At 43.7% G+C, this 21,010-nt stretch overlaps 1 protein-coding gene across 1 annotated transcript; it reads right to left on the reverse strand.

The window, feature by feature from the left end:
• Positions 1-274: 274 nt before the first annotated feature.
• LOC146190651 (phospholipase A1-like) lies at positions 275-17,347 on the reverse strand. The gene is made up of 7 exons (XM_084601029.1): positions 17,233-17,347; positions 12,388-12,447; positions 9,502-9,749; positions 8,429-8,653; positions 7,500-7,752; positions 4,428-4,631; positions 275-1,811 (listed from the first exon to the last, which is right to left on the reverse strand). The coding sequence occupies exons 2-7, from the start codon at positions 12,419-12,421 to the stop codon at positions 1,507-1,509; spliced, it is 1,269 nt and encodes a 422-aa protein (XP_084457155.1). The 5' UTR covers positions 12,422-12,447; positions 17,233-17,347; the 3' UTR covers positions 275-1,506.
• Positions 17,348-21,010: the final 3,663 nt, after the last annotated feature.

The raw sequence follows: 21,010 nt of genomic DNA on the forward strand, positions 1-21,010 counted from the left end.
CAATGTACGTCAAGATCATTCTGAAAAGGCAACTGAGCACAACCATACAATCAATCCACCAGGAAAATTTCGCATTAAAGCCACTTCTCGTGCCAGCCCAGAGCCGCCTTTTTCGCGCTCGTTGCAACACGTGATGTACTAAAGTGATATTCTATACTTTAGTTTATGAATTAACTGCGTAACGACTTGTTTCACCATCACACTCGTAACTACGTCATCAGTGTTTTTTCATAGACTTTTCGTGCTAAGGAAACTAAAGAAAACAATTCATGGGTGACCTGGATGTATTTTGTTTTATTTCTATTAGTATTGGAGTGGGTTTTTGTTTAGTTCTATTACTCAACAGAAATCATGTGATTTTTATAATGGGGTTTGAGACGTGCACGTATGATAAATATTTCTACAACACCAAAGCATAACAGGTAACACGACTAGTATCCTTTCTTTGCAGATATCACAGTAAAAACGGTGGACTAGCATTCACCAAATAAAAGAACCGCATGCAGAAACGTCGCTGACGGAAAGAAATCAATAAAACATAGCAAGAAGCATGAGTGCTCTCTTATACAAGTTCGCTAAATTACGCAAACGCTGTGTGACAAATCACGAGGTCTTTTCACAATCTGAATTATTTCGCTCATTTTAATATAATATTTTCCGTGCGTTAAGAATATGTGAAAAACTTGCTTTTTTTTCAACGAAGTCCCGACAAATGAAGCGATAATGTAAAAATTGTGTGCTAAAGTACCTTCCGATGCACTGCTTTCTTGTTTGACAGAGCTGTCATAATAGAATGCAAAGCAATGACATAAGTATATCTTGTACCTGAACAAGTTCTCACGCCAAGTGAATGCAAAGTCTAGTTGACCCAGACGCCAACACGATAGAGTTGTACAACTTAAACTTTAAGCGTCCTTTCACTTCAGAATTCATATACAGACTTACAGGGGCACACACAAAATATACAGAGGTCGCATACTATCCGGGTTAGTTCAAGTGTGACCAAAAATAAACGTTTCACGGTATTCTATTATCTACTATATGAAATCTATAGTAGGTACGCCTTTGACATAGTGATTTGAATGTTTGGCAGTTTCGACTCGCTCGCCGAATGCTATATATCACAGGAGGCGTGGCTGAATTCAGATAAATAAACTAATTCTGCGAATTAAACGAATTTGTCTTCATCAGATTCAACTTCATTTAACTTGATTTGGCATAATGATCGATTCGACTGGATTAAAAGTGAACTTATATTAAATTTTAAATTCCCACCTGAAGTTATCAACGGTATGTGCACGAAAAACTATTGAGTAGAGTTCCGCTGACAAGAGAGAAAAATCCTTCAATGAAACAGGTAAAGCCTAGTTGCAGCGGTGAAGGAAAATAATTGCTCAGCTTAGTCCACCTCGCCAATCGCCAGTGGGAGTAAACTGCTTCAAGTGGCTCGATCGTGTGGTGCACGTCAATGATGTGGCGGTGCCAGTTCATTAAACGCGCCGGCGTTCAGTTTCTAGAAGTTAAGCTTATCGCCACGGATGCCAGTGACGACAGCAGCAGAATGATGGAAGCTGTTTGCGTCGAGGCTACTCCCGGGCAGTGGGGGTAGACGGAGGAGATGCTCAGATAATGTTTGCCACGAAGCTCGGCGCTGGCGTTGTGGCCCATGACTCCGCAGGCCACCTGGTCGCACGACATGCACTTGTTGTTCTTGTAGGCGCGGTAGTTAGAACATGGCAGCGCCGGATAGCTGCAGGTGCGGATCGAGTTGGCGTAGTACAGAGTAGCTCGCGAGTGAGAGCAGTCCAGGCCTTTCTTCCGAAACAGATGAGTGAGGGAAAGGAAAAGGAAACAAAGACACGCATTATTCTCTTTTCTTGGTGGTTACCAAATGGAAAGATAACATGGCTAAATGAATCGAAGTCAAGATAAATCCATGTGTATATATGGACGTGATATGCGTAGACCACTGAAACATACATCATAGGAGGGAGTGCCTGAGATATAATAACGGCAAAATCAAATGCTGTTCTCCAGAATGCGCAGAGAGCGACACATCAATACGCGTTGCAGAGAACACTTTCGCGAAAGCTAGACATTAAAGGGGCGATGACAGGGTCGGTCGATGCATTGCCGTTTTGTACGTCTGTGAATAATATACAGGTCTGTGATTCTACTCGCAAAGTTTTAGTTCCTAGTGCGCGGCGCATATTACAAAAAAACGCGATAGAAATCGGAATCTAGAAGCTCCTGCCACCGAGAGCGACCGCCATTTTGAAATGCTCGTGTGACGTCACAAAGAATACGCGGCGGAGCGTCATCTTCAATGCTGGCTGCAGTACCGAATGACACACACCTCTCTCTCTCTCTCTCTCTCTCTCTCTCTCTCTCTCTCTCTCTCTCTCTCTCTCTCTCTCTCTCTCTCTCTCTCTCTCTCTCTCTCTCTCTTTTGTGGGCGATTGACACAGTGGTCGTCCCTCATGCCGGTGTGCTCGATGAAGATATGTTACCGCACGAAAGCGATGTAGAATATGGCATAATATGGCATGTTCTCTTCAGCATAAGGCACCGTCACAGTCAGTGAGCTGCACGGTTAGGTTCCTTAGCTTATCGACGCACTGATCTGTAGCATTACACGGGCAACGACGCCAGCACGAGGTTTTCGGCGCCGCGACGCCGACGGAATTGATCAGCGGCCGGTCACCCGATCTGTTTTGGTCGGATCGGAGGCCGAGCGAGAACTTGACACCCGATGAGTTAACGGCTTGAATGTCAGAGCTTTTCTGTACCATAACTGTGTTAAAAAACAAATAAAACAGGCGGCTACATTTTATATGTTCCCCTTTCTCATCAGCAATGACCTTGGCCAGAAATGTTAGTCGGCGCCGAACTGCCAGCCTGTTCCGCGATGAGTATAGCGCGAGAACGCGGGGTTCGGGTCTACAGTTTCGGCGATTAGGGATCGAGCGCGCATTCACATGCTTTAGCGGTAGCATGTGGCCATCGAGTGCAATTCTGGCAGTAGCAACCCCAAATTTACGACTGCTTACATCACAAAGCGCGTGCACTTAGCGGAAGCGTCGATGTGACCCTGTCTGGCGAGCGCAGCCTGCAGATGTCGGTGCCGCTTGTGGGTAAACAAACGCGCTGGGGGCGCAGTCGTAATCCGTGAATCGGCACATTCCTGTGGGAGTTTAGAGCTCACACACTACATACTAAATGGTGTATGTTTATTTTTGTTTACGTTGAAGCACTCACGAGATGTTGTTTGGCTCGGGAGTCGGTCGCAGTCGCGCGTGCGGCTGCGGGGGAGGCGAGACGGAGACGGCTGCAGATGGGAGGCTCTTGTTGGGTGCGGGCAGTGAAGTTCATTCGAATCGCGTTGGGTTTTGCGATATGTCTTGTGATACTATTCTGACATCTTTATTTATTGTTACAAGACATTTAAATCAAGACCGTTTGTTGGCAGCTGTTCGTCTTCATATATAATCAGCACAAAACAAGTAAACATCTCCAAAACTTTCATCATCTGCTTATTATCATCAGTATCAGCTAGGCTAAATCAGGTATATTTCAAATTAGTCCGGTTATGTACGAGGCGCGTTTGCCTCATTCCAGCAGGTTGCCCTTCTCAGCGCCCACACTGTCTTCCTGCTTGTCCCGAGAATATAGGCTTAATGTCTAGCTCTCGCGAAAGTGTTCTCCACAACGCGTTTTGAAGTGTCGTTCTCTGCGCTTTCTGGAAAACAACATTTGATTTTATCGATATTATATCCCAGGCGGTAAGGATATCATGAAAGAGTTTGCCATTGTTAACCATTAAATAATTAAGACAACATCGTATTTTACGGCCGGATACAGTGAATGCTCTGAGCAACATCGTCACTATTGCTTTGCGGAAGTGATAATTGTCAGCCAACAGAAGGCATCGCAACATTGTAGAGTTGCCTCATACTAAGGTCACGGGTCTGAAGAAAGAGCTGACATCAGGTTTGGGGCTTTTCATATAATCTAGACGAGAGCTCTCAGTGACTGCGGAATGGAAGGATATATGCTCCCTACACGATCCAAACTAACATTAGAGTGCCAAAAGCATTATATTATGTCACTTTATTTTTTATACATTATTCGACGACTAAATGAAAAGATGGCATCGGGTTTGTCATCAGCAGTGGTGCAGGAAGAAAATTGCTATTAAAGTACTATAACTAAATGTTTAGCGAATTTGGCCCAACTTTGCTCAGCCGTTCGATATTTTATCATACCCAACACACCCATTCAGATAAAGTCGCGTCAAATTTGTTGACGAGCGAATACATTTAGCTGGTGCGAATTTCCAAGGATTCAATTTTTGTCGGGTCTTTTCTTTAGGATCGAGCAAAACTGTCGTTATGGTGAACGCGACAAACGCGCATCCTGACACTTACGGCCGAAAGGGCGACAGCCGGGCTGCTGTCTTCCTCCGTTGGGGTAGAAATCCACGTGTCCGGAGCTCTTCGTCATGCCCATGCGGCCCCGGAAGAAGTTGAAGCCCATGCCCATGCTGGTGTGAATGATGTCTACGAAGTCGGCATGCTCCTTTCGCAAGTGAGCGTCGAAATACTCGAACATCGGGCCCGCGGGATCAAGGCCTGAGTGCAGGCGTTGAGAAATGCCATACAAACGAATAATTTGTGGTGTACTGAAGTTTCAAAAGATTTCTGTTCACTGTTACGCCTTTTCTGGCAACCATCTGCTCTGATGCGGTGCACCAGTGTTTAGGGCGGTCGGCTGGACACTAAGATTCTATCCCGGCCATGGCCGCATATCGAAGAAGGTGAAATGCAATTCAGTGCACATGTCAGTGCACACAATAAAGAAAAAAAAAAACGCGGGTGGTTGAAACTACCCGGAGATTTCCACTAAGGCATTCCTAGTAGCTTGAGTTACTTTGGGACACAAACCCCACATGGTTTGCATAGTTTAACTGAGGTGTGCACAGTTTGACGGTCTATGTTAGAGGAACGCTCAAGCTTCGCCTTAAAGAGTAGAGACGATAGAGCCTTCAACATCGCCTATTCATTCCGCAATTTTTTATAATACTTTTTTGTTTAAGCTGGTTTTTGGATGAATGAAGGCTCAGCATCTTTCTCACTTCCCGGTGGACATCTATGTTATTGGTCATTCTGATTCAGCGAAGCGAGGTCAAGGTGAGTTGGACCCTGCGAGGCGAAATCCGAAATTGCACCCCAAGTAGTTGAGTTCGCTCTAAAGCATCGTAATTCAATTCGATTCAATTCAATCTTTTTTCGGCATTTTTACAGACAAAAAAACAAAAAGCGGGCAAAAAGTTGCTCTGCGATGAAAACAAATTACTGTCCTAGCCTTGCATACCGTTTTGTGGCTTTTTTACCGTTTTTTTTTTTGGCTTTTATTAAGCTATGAGCAGTCACATCTGCCACAATTCATTGGTGATATCAGTCGTACGCAAGAAAAATTATCTAATAATTCTTGGCTGAACATGAACTTTGGGTGGAGGTGAGTAACCTCTACATTGCTTGGGCTCGATTCCGTTTGAAGACATCGCTGTTTGTCGGTCCCCTGCTCACTTAAGCGAATAATGAATTTGATATCTATTTGAATCGGTTTAACTTGACATTCATGAACCAAATCAAGCTTGGGACCAGCCTTATTTCTGTCAAAGCCTCGGAGAAGGAAATAAATCGAGCACCATCTTGCACGTCTGTCCCTGATCGTTGACCGCCGTGACAATGAAGCAGATATATGTCATCGGCTTTTCTTGCTTCTTGATTCAGCAGCAAGTAAGTGTAGCCGTGGGAAAGAATGCGAACTGTGGCGACCTTTTGAAATACGCCATATCCAAAAGTTTAGGTGGGGCCGCGTAGGACATGCATACCTTATGAATATACAGGACTTCAAATTCCATTCTTTCATGGCCTAAACATGCAGAAAAAATAACCGCCAATTCATTTTCGCACATTCAACTCTTTATGCGAAACAAAACCTTCGTAGCCAACCACTTTTAATCGAAATCTAGCTTATTTCATTTTTTTCGCTCTTAACTAAGCTTTTGATATCTGGTCAGCTTAGCAAACATATCTAATCCAATTTTTGCCAGTTTTCAAAAATAGCGCATCACGTTTAGTTTTCAGTGTAATTAACATAAACTTTATTTATATCCAGATCTTCGAAGTTAGTTTTGTCACTTGTGCTATTTAAATATTCCTTAGTTACCCATATTGCTCTGAAATCAGCAGGTTCATAGAGGCATTGTACTCATCTGCTTATTGCACGAACGTATCTGCAGCTATCATATATGCACATTGTCCTTCGCCTGACCAGATCTCACTTTACGTTGATCGCACTGCCGCGGTGGTGCAGTGGTTAGGGCGCTCGACTACTGCGCCCAAGGATGCGGGATCGAATCCCAGACGCAGAGGTCGCCTTTAGACGGAAGCGAAAAGCAAGGCGCCCGTGTGCTGTGCGATTTCAGTGCACGTTAAAGAACCCCAGGTAGTCAAAATTTCCGAAGTCCTCCAAACGGCGTCTCTCATAGCCTGAGTTTCTTTTGGACGTTAAGCCCCATAAACTAAATTAAACTTCACATTGATTACATAACAACCTAAGCTTTGGCTACTCGGCCGGAATACGCGCATTAACTCCACCGCATCACGAGCTATGTATGGTGTTGGAGTGTTAATAAAATGTAATCCACTAAGGTACCTAAACAAATTGAGGTACCTAAACAACTTGCTCTGTGGGCACCTGAACCGCGCCGTAAGGGAAGGGATGAAGGTGGGAGTGAAAGTGGATAGAGAGAAAGGGGGGCCGTAGTGGAGGGCTACGGAGTAATTTCGACCACCTGGGGATCTTTAACGTGCGCTGACATCGCACAGCACACGGACGCCACTTCGTTTCGCCTCCATCGAAACGCAGCCGCCGAGGCCGGGATTCGATCCCGGGAACTCCGGCACAGTAGTCGGGCGTCTTACCACTGCACCACCCCGGCGGTGCACCTGCAGTCGTTGATACATTATTTCTAAAATATTCACAGTGCTCATTTTTATTGTGAAATTGTGCTAACTATTGCGCAGTGATTTATATGATACGTTTTCACATATGTTACGCTGTATTTACTGGAAATTAAGATTATATATGATAATTTATTTTTTGCATTCCTTGACACCACAATTTCTTGACACACACTTTCCACAGCCCATCTGACGCAATATTAAAAGTTTCCAATCCGTGATGAGGGTCGTTCATACTTAGTTTAAACAAGGCCGCTGTCTTCAAAGTGGCATGACACCCGTCGTATATCGCAACGAAGTGACACAGACACAGAATGATCTGGGGGGATAGTGCTTCAGCTACTTAGATTCATTACGCGACCGGGTCAGGCGCAATGGCCTTTTTAAGACAATGACTTTGTGCAAACTAAGAATGGGCGGCCCTGTAAATGAAAAAAATAAAAAAGGTCATCAAACTGTGCAGCCCACCTGTTATTCTTCTCACTTTGGCTCCGGTCATGTTTTGCACATCCTGCCCGAAGAATCCGCCTGCCTGGGCGCCCAGGCTGTGGCCAATGTAGTGGACGTTCGAGGGAGTCAGCGTGCCAGTGTTAACAAGTGTCTTGACCATCGTGGCCGCCAGGCGTGCGACGGTGCGCGTACTGGCTGCAGCCACGCTGTAGTTCTTAACGCGCGAGGCCGCCGACCAGTCCACTACGACCACAGTGGCCTTGTCTTCCTCCTGCACTCGACGGGCAGAGAGTGAGGCACTTTTAAAGAGAAAAGCTCACGCCGACTGCAACAAGCGGAAAAATGAGGCACTGGGCCTCGCCGAGCCCCGAAATAAGCGATATACGAGCTTTTTGACAGGGCTGAAGCGCTATCACAACAGATAGCCTCTTGAGAACTGTTCGAAGAAATCTGCTTTCCGGGGGCACTGGAGTAATCACACCAGAGTTACCGGTAAACCACCTACCACAGAATGTATTTGTTTCAGAGGAATCATACATATAAACCGTACTCTAATGGATAGTGAGGTTGGAATGAAACGCGAATGCGCATATGCCGTACTTTGATTATTGGCAGCAACACATTACACTTTAGATTGAACCTGTTAATATTTCCTTCGCTATAACGTTCACCGAAAAACACGAGTCAGGCTAGTTGTGTCTCAAAACTGAAATAACGCAAGTAAAATATTTTGTTTTGATCTCAATTTTTGCTCCCTTGTTATTCCGGTCTGACTGTATGGGGCGTACTTGTACAAGTGCTCCTCTATTGCGCTGTTTCCATGGATAGTCGAGTAAGGATAGACTAAGAGAAGGACCGAAGAAGGAAGCGCTACGCCCAGCGAATCGTCTTTTGCTCATGTTACGCACTTCTTGCAACAAACTTCTTGCACAGCACCACATACGTACCAGGGCGAGTATCTCGTCCTTGATGCGCTGCACCCATTGCGCTTTGCCCTTGCTGCGGTATCCATGCACCACGAAGTACAGGGTGCCGCCTTTTGCAACGTGCTTGGCTACGGCCCCGAAGTCGTCATCGTGACGTAGCACCAGGACGGGTTCTCGCGCAGGTGCATTGGTGGATGTGCCCGCTTCGGTGGTGTTGGTGTAGACCAGGAAGTGCGGATCGACGCTCTTGACATGGTCAAGATAAGAAAATATGCTTATATCAAGTGGTAGTAAACTGGAAAATGCTCTAACAACTACTGCTGTAACAAGTACAGTGACCTCGACAATACACAAATCATTTTCGCCTGTTCCTCATCATGTTTCCATGAGTTGTTTTTCTACTAGAAGGTAACCGCAGCACCTCCTTCTGCAGTCCGACACTTGCCACATATAGGATTCGGCTGCTGGGCGCAGGTTTGGAAGGTTTGATTCCGCTCACGGTGGTAGCATGAACTCGTATTTGATTCGTTTATGGGGTATAACGTTCCAAAGCGACTCTGGCTATGAGTGGTGGCGGAGTGTGGGACTCCGGATGATTTAGAGCACCGGAGAGCGCATTGTCGTGCACTGACATCGCATATTTATAGGCTTTTTGTATTTCACCTACGACGAAACGTGGCCGTATTCAAACCCAGGTCACCTTGCACAGTTGTCTAGAACCCAAACCGCTGAACTACCACGACAGGGTTGCTGAGATCTGAATGAACACTGTGTGATTTGCGTTCAATGCAACCCTCCTATACGCATTGAGCGTTCTGAGCTATGTTGCGTCCTGAGATGCTGCGATTAAGGGGCATAACCGCTGCTTCCAATGATCTATTGGAATCATAATTGTAGACTGCGCAAATAATATCTGAATGCAGTCTCTTAGTTTGCAAGGGAAACTGAGCAAAAGGCAACAGCTGAAACCGAGAAAAAAAAAAAACGGAACTGAAAAATTTAAAACAAGCTGATTCCTATCATTTGATGATGTAGATAACTATATCTTTATTAACCGTTTTTTAGCGTTTACGGTGGCTTAGATCTGCCTGTACCTTGGGAGGACGGGGCCAAAGGTGCGCCAGGTTCCGGGAGACGTCAAAAATTCCTGGCAATCCTGCGATTTTAACGGTGGGTGATACATCGTCGCTATAAGCTCGAGTGTTTTCCTGAAAGCGCCTGAGGGCCTTCTCCACATCTTCGATGTCAGGAACACTCAGGTCCGCGTACTCGTCTTCGTCTTCAGTGTCAGCCAAGGCAGCAGGTGAAAGGGGTGTGCCAAAGGCCAGCAACACGCCGCTTCCTGTCCATGCGAATGAGCAAAAGAATCTGTATTAGTCCACGTCACCAAGTAAGGGCTATAAACGTTATAGTGGTCGCAATGAATGAAGCTAAAATGCAGGGGCAGAAGATTCTTTATATGATGTCAAACTAAGATGTATAGGTATTCCGCTAATGGGGGGAAAGAGGGTCAGGGCGAAGAAAGAGATTGTAGACATTTAAGTAAGGAAAACTTGACCTGGCCATGAAAGGGCTGGGATGACAAGCGCAGACCTTTCCGGAAACCATCCAGTCACATTGTGCAGACTGAGCTCCTGGCATGCTCGGAGCTAGGCTGTTCTACGGACACACATTAAACATCTGCCTCGCTTCACAGGAGCCTTTCACTCATTCGTAGAGCTTCCATCTACGAATGAGGTCCACGTCTGCAGTCACCTTCAGGTGCTACATCGTTACTTAACGAGCTTTTATGCCAACAGCGATACCTATAGGCTTACCGTTGTTTAGCCCTTATTTAAAATTTATCGATTTCAGTAATACTACCAGCCTTTGGGCCTTGCAAAGAGTGGGTATCACATAAAATGTACATTCAATAAAAAAAAAAACTAACAAGGCAGTAATGTACAAGAAAAAGCAATAACATGACGTCAGCGAGATGAAATATGTCTATCGCGTAGTTGCTCAGGTTAAATGAAGGAGCGACGCAGTTAGAACTTGAAGACCACGAGGCTTGCTGCCCAGCGCGAGCGTTCAAGGTCAAATGCTCAGAGCCAGATGACCTTTAGGTTTAGCGTGAGAGAGTTAGAGCTTCCGATCTAAATATAGCCAAGCTGTTTAATTACTTCCAGAAAGTCATGGCAGTCTAAATATGGCATCGATTCTTGCATCGTGCGCTCACTTGAGCCCGAACACGCGCTGCTATAAACTGTGATTAACATGTGCAGAATGTCTGCGCTACTGCTAGCGTAGTTTAGTGAGTAATAAGGTGGTGCTCTGTTAGGTGAACTTATTGCGAAGTTTTGTACGCGCGACGCTATGCGTGACCTCACCTGTTGTCGTACAGGACAAATATGTAAAAGTGATTGTCACATTACTAAATACTGTCGGTATTTCCCATAACTAGATCAGGTTAAAGCAGCACAACGCGCGTACGAAAACAGTGTGACAAATTGATCAACATGCAAGAATTGCGACATCAAACTATAGAGAACAAGCTCACTACATAGAAAATGTCTGATTAGCACAGGTAGTGGCCGCAGATCCGGGTCACAGAAGGGCAATAACTGGAAGAATTAGATTGGGATGAAGCACATTTTGCAAGTACTCTAATATCATGAACGTCAGCTCGCCAGAACGAATCAGGATCTAACCATATACTCCCGATACTCCCATGAGGCAGAAACATGAAGGGTAACGAAAAGGGCTCAACTTAATTAACGACAACTCAGAGAGCTATGGAAGGGAAAATTGTTGGTATGCCATTCGGATAGAGAAACTGAGCAGAGTGGATCAGAGTACAAGGCGAGTTATTGGCATTTAGTTGAAATTAAGAATAAGAGAACTGACAGACAGTTTGACTCCACCAACCAACTTAGTAACGTGCGAAAGAGTCCAATCTTGGCTGTACATCCACATTTAGGGACTTTCCGACCTAATTATGGCGGCGGCCTCCGAAATTTTGGGGGTGGACCAAGGCTATTTTGAGATTTGATCACGTCAATTTTTAACGTGGGTCAACGCACACTTTTTATTTCATTTTTTTTTAGAATGCTGAAAGCTATATTTGGAGGTTGGCCAAGCCCATTCGTCAAACCATCTCTCAACTTCGACGCATCTAAATAGGGCGATGCGACAGCGGTGTATTTTGATCCATTGCTCACGGATAGAAATTGATTGAGACGATGACAAGCAATGCACAGCATGGAGGGACATGTTTTGCGAAGGCAAAATAACCAATGGTCGCAATGGGTGACAGACCGGATACTATGAGAAGGCAGAAGGCAAGCGCAGTACAAAGGGTGACAGAAAGTTAGGTCGGCGGATGGGATTACTCAGTTTGACTGGATTATGTGTATCCAGCTGGCACAGCTATAGGGCCGGGTTAGCCGGAAGAATGTGTGAGAGGCCTTTGCCACGCAGTGGGTTCAGTCACCCTGATAATGAGGATGAGAAAGCAAACCATTTAAACTGTCATTTTGAGGCTTATAGACACGTAAAGCAATTGAAAACTTGCTTCGCTGGGGAACTTCATGGCGCCAAACAAATTATTTTGCGGTAGCATATGTAAAGCTGTCAGAGACTTTAGCGACGGATACTTGATACTGAAGCCGGGGAAAAAGGCCGAGGTGGTGATTGCAACAGAAAATAAGTTTTCTATCGCGGTGCAATAGCGCGGAATTATTGTGTCTTATCGAGCGGGCTCCGGGGAAAACCGGAGTGAAGGAAGCACTTACAAAACCTGTGTGCGCGAACGTCTACTCGTTATCTTACTCCCCACAGTTATCCTCTATTTCATCGCCCTCTCTTTCTCTTCACTATGACACCGCAGTATATTACACCAATCTTTCCACCGTAATTCTCGAAGTGCATTCTTCTGCTGATTTCATTATATTTGTACAAATTTTGCGCAAGCTATTCTGTATAAACACCGTTTAACGTACCAAGCAGTGCGCATAGAAGTTCTGGCAGCCTCATAATGTAGTCGAGTATATTAGTTGAGTCTGAAACGAGAAAAAAAAAGAAACGGAGGAAAGATGACCCACAATAATTAAAGACGTGAAAGAGATCGCACACTATAGCATTAACTTTGAGGCTGGAGCATTTCTTTTCTTCTTCTTTTTTTTTTTTTTTACCTCTAATAGGTACGCTAGTGGAGAGCTCCAGAAATTTCTATCACCCAGAGATCTTTGACGTGCACTAATATCGCACAAAATGTAGGGCTTCCCTTTTCGCCTGCACAGAAAGGTGACGTCAAGAATGCTTACATATAAATGATAAGAATGGTTGCCTAATATAATAACTTCGCGCGCAGCAATTGCACCCGTAATCAATGAGAAAATCGACCTCATTTGCAATACGTTCTATATCGACTTGCAAAAAGGCAACGCTTATCCACTCGCATAACGTTGATCCCGGATGTTTCCTCGTTATTCTGACAGCAGCCAATGAGGGAAACATAGGATAAGCTTATTCCCTTGCTATTTCACATACTTGCTCATTTCGCTCATTACATTTTGTGAGATGGCTTTGCCTTTGATAGTGTGAAACCGCACGTCAAAAACGATACGATTCAACCTCATTCGTGCTGCAATATATTGCCTGATATCATGGTCAGTGCAGAAAAAAAAAGACTTCATAGATCTTTATCGCGTGCTGTGAATGTACCATTTCATGTATACAATAGATTGCCGGTACAGATATAGTACGCGTACCTTATTTACTTTTTGCGCATCAGTTCATACTAGAAAAGGAAAAAAAGTTAAAAATTTAGCTCCTATCCTGTCAATATCTGAGCCTGAAATCCTAACTATTCAGAAAAATTATTACTGCTGCCATAATTATCATTTCGCTTGAATTTTCATGCATTTATGCTCACGCAGTATGAATGACGCGAATCAAGATTATGTACCATTAACACGGAATTATGCGTGGGATCATAATCTCATCCTATTATCCTGGTTTTGATAAATTAATTGATCTTGTTATCGGCTCAAAAAAGCAAGTGCTTGTACAGACACAGCTGACATTCCGGGATCCAGTAAGTGCAAGTAAATGAAAAGATGCAGAACTTTAGATAGCAAGCTTAGCCTACATTTTTCTTGTTAGGGAAGTCGATTTCGGGTTCAGGAAAGAGCGCTATACAGACAACAGCGAAGACTGCATTTAATTAACAGTTCGCTCATATATTGAACGGGCGTTGTAGCAGTGCAACCGGGAAGCAGCCTAAGGAGAGAACAAAACGAACTAGGCGGACGCAGCGACTCGTCATCATTATTGAACAGGTCCCATCCCTCCGCGGCCTATGCACTGACCTATTTTTTTACTTTCCCTCAATGATTTTTGATTCTTTCAAAATTTCATCGTAAACTATTTTCCTCGCGAAGACCCTCGGAAATCATACGATCGTTTCTGTCCAAACACAGGGAGGTGCAAATGATGGAGGAAATATGAAACCGAGCACCTCATGAAGATCCAACCATTGATTAAACCCAGAATATGGATGAAAAGTCGTTTTGTTTTTGTAAGTGCAGTTTTCTTTTGAACGAATGAAGGGTGAATGTAAAATTCGCTCTTCAGTAGTTAAGTGTAAGCATTTGTGATAGACGTGCATGTTTAGTCGAGCCTCGTTAATATTGATACTGGGTTTCCGAACAAAACTGCACATTAAGTGAGCAGTCAGTAACAAAGAATCGGAAGGAAAAGAATATTCAGAAAAATACGTGCTATGGTTGAGGTCTGCTTTTGCTCATAGTGATGGCTAGTGAAGTTGAAATTAGACGTAATTTTGTGGAGGTACAAATCTATTATCCCAGTGATTATTATGCTGGAAATAATATGCGGTGCAACCAGACGCGCTTAGTGGTTCATGATATAGGCTTCGAATATGGCAGCTCGTGAATAAATGACTTCAGTTCTACTGCAACTGCTGCTTAATTCGGCTTTCTACGTGGCACAAGTTCAACGCCAATCATGCAATGCAGAGAATGCGAGGATGTATCAAGTGGGTGAATCATGCAATGCGGAGAATGAGAGGATGTATCAAGTGGGTGAATAATGCAATGCGGAGAATGAGAGGATGTATCAAGTGGGTGAATCATGCAATGTGGAGAATGAGAGGATGTATCAAGTGGGCAACTTCACCCTGTAAAATGAGTATGCGCAAAAGAGAAAGCTGTCGTTCAGTGATCTGCACATTTAATCAGGTTCCTCTAGCACCCGAACTCAAAATGGAAATTTGTAAATGGTTTGGTTTGGTTTATGTGGTTTAACGTCCCAAAGCGACTCAGGCTATGAGAGGGGCCATAGGGGAGGACTCCGGAAATTTCGACCACCTGGGGTTCTTTAACGTGCACTGACATCGCACAGCACACGGGCTCCTTGCTTTTCGCCTTCATCGAAAAGCGACCGCCGAGGCCGGGATTCTATCCCGCACCCTTGGGAACAATAGCCGAGCCCGCAACCACTACACCGCCTCGGAGGGGCAAATGCTGTAAATGCTCTCATTCATCAATAGAGCCTGGCTAAACCTAGATATCTTGCTTGGGAACATCATCAAAATCTTCCCTAATGAAGTTCACCTTGACCAGCTCGTATTTGCATGGGTTCTTTTTAATTAATTAATTAATTAATTGATTGATTGATTAATTGATTGATTGATTGATTGATTGATTGATTGGTTGATTGATTGATTGATTGATTGATTGCTCAAGGGTCTTTGGTGACACATTGCATGAGGGAGCTGACGTTACGTGGATGGACAAGTGCAATGAAAATCCCAGTTAAATGCTTTAGATGAGCCGCTTGAATGATGGGGTCGATGATTGTGATAACCTCGGTGGGCAGGCCATAACAGTCTCGCGCTGTATTATGTGCTTGTGAGGGATGCACTGCATTAAAGTGACTGGAGCGAGTGATGCGGTGTGTTCCTTTTATGTACGAGTTATCAGGACGCAAACAATAAAAATATTTATGAAAAAAGTCATGACGCGTTATTTTACGTCTTGAGGCCAGAAAAGGCAAGTATATTTGTGCTTTTAGCGCTGAGATGCTCGAATATAGAAATAATTAGACAAGATGAATCGTGTTGCTCCGTTCCGAGCGCACACAAGCCTTCAGTGAGGTCATTTTCGTATGAGTAAAAAAATTATTAGCATACTCTAATTTTGGTCAAACGAACATTTATAAAGCAAGTTACTTGATAGCGGAACAAGCGAGAGAACGATTATGGATATATGGCCTAGAGAACTGTTAGTAGAATTTATTATTTGGTCAACGTGGCGTGTTCAAGTTAGGTCGCAAGTATGCACACAGGGATATTTGACTGATTCAGTTTTTGCATTCTGTGTGTCATTGGTGCTATAATCAGGAAGAATGCATTTACGACGAGGTGAATGGACAGGCGGATAGTTTTAGAGACATTTAATGACGTGATAATGTCATTAAATTGTGTAAAATTTGGCTCGAGCCAAGTCTTCCGCCAGTCCTGTATACGAGAGAGGTCATTGTAATGTGAGAAGGTCGGTTGTATCTGCTATTGCACGGTAAACGGCACAGCCATCAGCGAAAAGGTAGATATAGGATGAAATATCAAAGGGAAGGCCATTAGTTAACATCAGGAAAAGGAGGGGCCGAGGCACAGGGTACCTAGCGGTACGCCTGAAAGCATCGGTGCTAAGGATGAACAGTGTGAGTTGGCATACACGAACTGCTAAAAATGAGTTAAAAATCCTCGAATCCAGCTCAGAACACAAGGATTAATGTTAAGACGTAATAACTTCAACAAGAGACGACGATGAGGATCATTATTGAACGCTTTTTCGAAATTTAAAATATTGCGTCAGTTGGGATGCTGCTATATCTAGCCTTAAATGTAGATCGTGCAGTGTGTGGGGCTATGTGAAGATCGCTAGAAGTGCTATGACCACCCCAAAAAGTAGCCCTGTGGAGATAATGCTACCTTTTGAAGATGCCTAATGTGTATGCACCTGTTGCCCATCAATTCGTCGCTTAAAAACGTGTGATAGATTCTAGCTGAACGAAATATTGGGGCTGGCGTAAAATTTATGCCAGAAGTTGTTGTTGTTGTTGTTGTTTTTTTGCAAATTATGGGAGAGAGCCTTTGAACTTAATTTTAATTTACATATCTTATAACTGCACCATAATAATCAACATATCAACCTTGTAGCCTTTTGCTTTTCATTTTCGAAAACACACAGCACTGGTTTTACTAGCATTTTTAAACTCGTTGTGGGCATAGGACAAACTTCAGATGTATTGAGAGTTTAAATCGTATTTCAATCATTGTCTTCATAAAAGTACCTCACAAATGTGTTCCCCAGTTCTCTCATAATTAATTGAAAGAGCACCTGATTTATCTTATATAGTAGCCTTAATTATTCGTTGTTAGTGCTTGGTAAACCTCAGAGGCAAATATTCGCTACTTATAGGAATCTGAGACCATTCGTACCAATGCGTTCATAATAGTATCCTACAATATTCCATGACTGCCTCACAGTTACAAGATGTCCCAGAAAGCTGGACTTCAGTCTTGAACAGCCGCACATATACGTCGACGCCAAGACATAAAAAAAGAAAAAAATCACCTCTTCGTGCATTCATAACCGCAGTCGCTAAAATGTTGAGAGGTGCTATCAGCCGCTCCACGTATTTATGTTAGCATTCATTCAGAATTCTCATTTGTAAACGAACGTCTTCACACGATCCCTATCCCAAAGAAAGAAACTTTTGTTGCAGCCAAATCATATATAACAGGTCGAAAGACTCACTTGCAAGAAAGGGAGTAACCAACCAAGAAACTAGGTTTTTCTCTGCAACATCGTAGGCTGTGGCGAGCCGGCGAGACCTGGCTGCAAACTGCCATCCCCGATAACGCGGCACCGACGCTAGCGCCGATAACAGTGAGTGGCTGCCTGCAATACAGCTCGACCGTAGATGTTATAGGCTCAAAGCCGGTTATCTATTCTTATCCACCACTTTTGGCACAAGCGTGCACTCGTCGTACAAGGTATATGCGGGCGTGCAATCTATAGATATTCCTCGACGTTCCTGGAACATGCAGGCACTTCGCGAATACATAGAGTTGGTGTATATTACCGGGTGGAGTGCCGAGTTCCTCCATCGCATTACCGCGTAGCGTGTATGAGTGCCAGACGGCTCTGTCAAAATCAGGAGTAGCGTGCGCGCGGGGCCGGAGCGATATTTATGGGGAGTCAACTTTGTCGGTTTCGCTTTCAGGTTCAGCTCCTGAGCGGAAACGCGTTCACTCAGAATCGGACTTTTGCACAGACAACACCTGCTGGGAGAAACAAGAAAATAATTAAATCGCAGTAAACCAAGCGACCTGGCTTCATATTTGATATGAGTTTCGCGCAAGTTTCAATCGTCACAATAAAAAAAAAAAAAGCAGAACGAAGGTTGATTCAGCAGTGCTGCTACTGTAACCGGAACTGGTATATGGTATGGTATGGTATGGTATGGTATGGTATGGTATGGCATGGCATGGTATGGTATGGTATGGTATGGTATGGTATGGTATGGTATGGTATGGTATGGTATGGTATGGTGTGGTGTGGTGTGGTGTGGTGTGGTGTGGTACGTTATGGCATTGTATGGTGTATAGTGGTATGGTATGATGTGGTATGACGTGGTATGGTATGATATGATGTGGTGTGGTATGACATGGTACGGTATGGTACATGGCATGGCATGGTATGGTATGGTATGGTATGGTGTGGTGTGGTATGGAATGGTATGGTATGGCATGATATGGTATGTATGGTATGATATAGTATGACATGACATGGTATAGTATGATATAGTATGACATGGCATGGTATGGTATGGTGTGGTATGGCATGACATGATATGGTGTGGTATGGTATGGTATGGTATGGTATGGTGTGGCATGGTATGGTATGGTGTGATATGTCAAGGTATGGTATTGACCGTATTGTATGGTACGGCATGGCATGGGGGCATGGTATTGTATAGTATTTTATGGTATGGTATGATATGGTATGGTGTGGTATGGTGTGGTATGATATGGCATGATACGGTACGACATATGGCATGGTATGGTATGGCATGGCATGACATGGTATGGTATGACATGGCATGCCATGATATGGTATGTATGGTATGGTATAGTATGGTATGACAGCATGGTATGGCATGGCATGACATGGTATGGTATGACATGGCATGCCATGATATGATATGTATGGTATGGTATAGTATGGTATGACAGCATGGTATGGCATGGCATTGTATGGTGTGGCATGGTATGATATGGTATGTCATGGCATGACAGGGTATGGTATGGCATGGTATTCAGACAAATTTTACGAAGAGTAATGCCGACCACGTGGGTTTTTAAAGTAGAAAATAAGCACCGCACAGTGCACGGTCGCTTAAACATTTCGCCTCCGTCGAAATGCCGCGGTGCCGGCCAGGATTCGATCCGGCCGCCTTGGGCTCATCGTTACCTTGAGGTGGGTGAAACTGGATGTCAAAACGAGTCTGTAATCTGTTATGGGCTAGGTGGTTCGTAAGATTTGTCTGAACAGAAAAATTATGAACAAATCATTGAAAAGGCGAGGCGGCGCTGCTTTCTGTATATTTTTCGCACGTTCTGTACAAACAAGAGCAAACACAGCTGTCAACTCTAACGATAGCTTGCGCATGCACAACCCCTTTGTATGTTTTCAATTCCTCCTTTGTCCACTAGTGTCGATCTGAGTAAATTTAAGGCTTCGCACCTTTCAGTCACGCAATTATGATCTTTTATACGAACTTTTCTTCCTTCACGTGTTTGAAGCTCGCTGTTTCAAGCAAAACAAGAATTAAATAGTGATGATAATTACCGGATAAAAATTTGAGAGGATTGCGAGAAATTGCTGCAGTTTAGGGTGGTCATAACGCGTACCAGCACTGTGGACAAAAACGACGTAAGTGTATAATCTTTAATGGCATACATTTTGAGGCGAGGGTTGACAGATCCATTATTTAATGAGCTGGCGAGCGCATGAGAATCACTCACTGCTGGAAGCGTATCATAGCCAAGTTGCGCGGTTGTCCCTTAGTGCCGCAATATGCGACTGCTGTCACTGCCTTTAATATAGTGCACCCTATACATGAACCGCACTTCATTTATGCATTTTTCTTGAATCGCAATCAGCTCGGATAGAGAGACATAAGTCTATCGGAAAGGCCAAGCCCTGTTGGGTGTAAAAAAAGTATCCTTTGCATGCGCCGCATTTATTCAAGCGAGAAAATATCTTAGCTTTGATGCACTGCGTGCGGTATATTTCAGTGTATTTCATTGCCGTCTGACATATTAATCCATTTACGCATTTAAAAAGGGGCGTTAACAATAATAGCATTAATACCATGACGCTCGTCACAAGAACCACTCTTCAGATACTTTAATATAATGAGTTTCTAAATAATTCACGATTACAACACTGCATTTTTGGTGAACACCATTCATTATAAAGGCAAATACGCCATACAATTCTTCCATTCTGGAACTACGTTCAAGTTACACTAAACACTCTGATAGCAGTAACCACATGTAGAACATGCAATGTATACGAACGTCAAACAGTAGCATTTTTCAGCGCTAAATCTTATGGGAACAAGTTAGCGCCAAACGGACAAAACATGGGAGAGGCGGACACGACGACGCGTTTCTTGTCCGCCTTCCTTCCCCTCCGAAGCGCTTTATCCTGTCCGCCTCTCCTGTGTTTTGTCCGTCGTGCGCTAACGTTTTTCCATAAGACTACACGCCAACTGTCCCAGCAATAAGTTTTACGTCAGCGCTAAAGTTCGGATTACCATTAATGACATTACGTTAATTAGCGTTTTTTTTTAAAATTTCTTATGATTAGATATCTACATGTAAAATAATCTCGATACAATCTAACCTTTTTCTAAAATATCATTGTTCCCATCTCTGTGTCGAGTACGGCGGTCAAAGGTATATCAGAGAACTAAAATAGTGCCAAGGTGCAATTTCATCATCAATAGAAGCACTGACATTACTTCAGTATCCTGGGAGAGCTACAGGGCTCCCACTCCTCTTAAACTGTCGGTTGTGATTAGCGAATGTTTTCGTATGAGTTCATCACAACTTCCGACATGTACTTTCCCCATTACATATATATAGGAAACGATAAAACGACCATTGGTCTGATGTTATCTATACCGCTGTTTTCCCCCTTCGATGTATTGGGCATAAAATTGACATCTCCATTTGCGATGCATATCTTTTCTTGAAGTAAATAAGCTATTTATAATGCCATCAAATATGCACCCTGGTTTTCCGATATTAGCTCGCAGGTCGCGAAGCCTCGAAATATCATAAACTGATGTCTTCTAACTGAAAAAAAAAAAAAAAAAAAAAAAAGACATAACGTTAAAGAGTCTGTGATTTCAGGCAAAACTACTGACTCTACTGTAAGCCACTTTATTGCTTAGTGGTTGACGAATAATAATTGATTCCCAGGAAGGGAAAGGCGCAGCCTGTCATACGTACGCGTTTCT

Source organism: Amblyomma maculatum, chromosome 4 (assembly GCF_055883805.1).
Source record: "Amblyomma maculatum isolate TAMU_Amacu chromosome 4, ASM5588380v1, whole genome shotgun sequence".
NCBI classification, from domain to species: Eukaryota; Metazoa; Arthropoda; class Arachnida; order Ixodida; family Ixodidae; genus Amblyomma; species Amblyomma maculatum.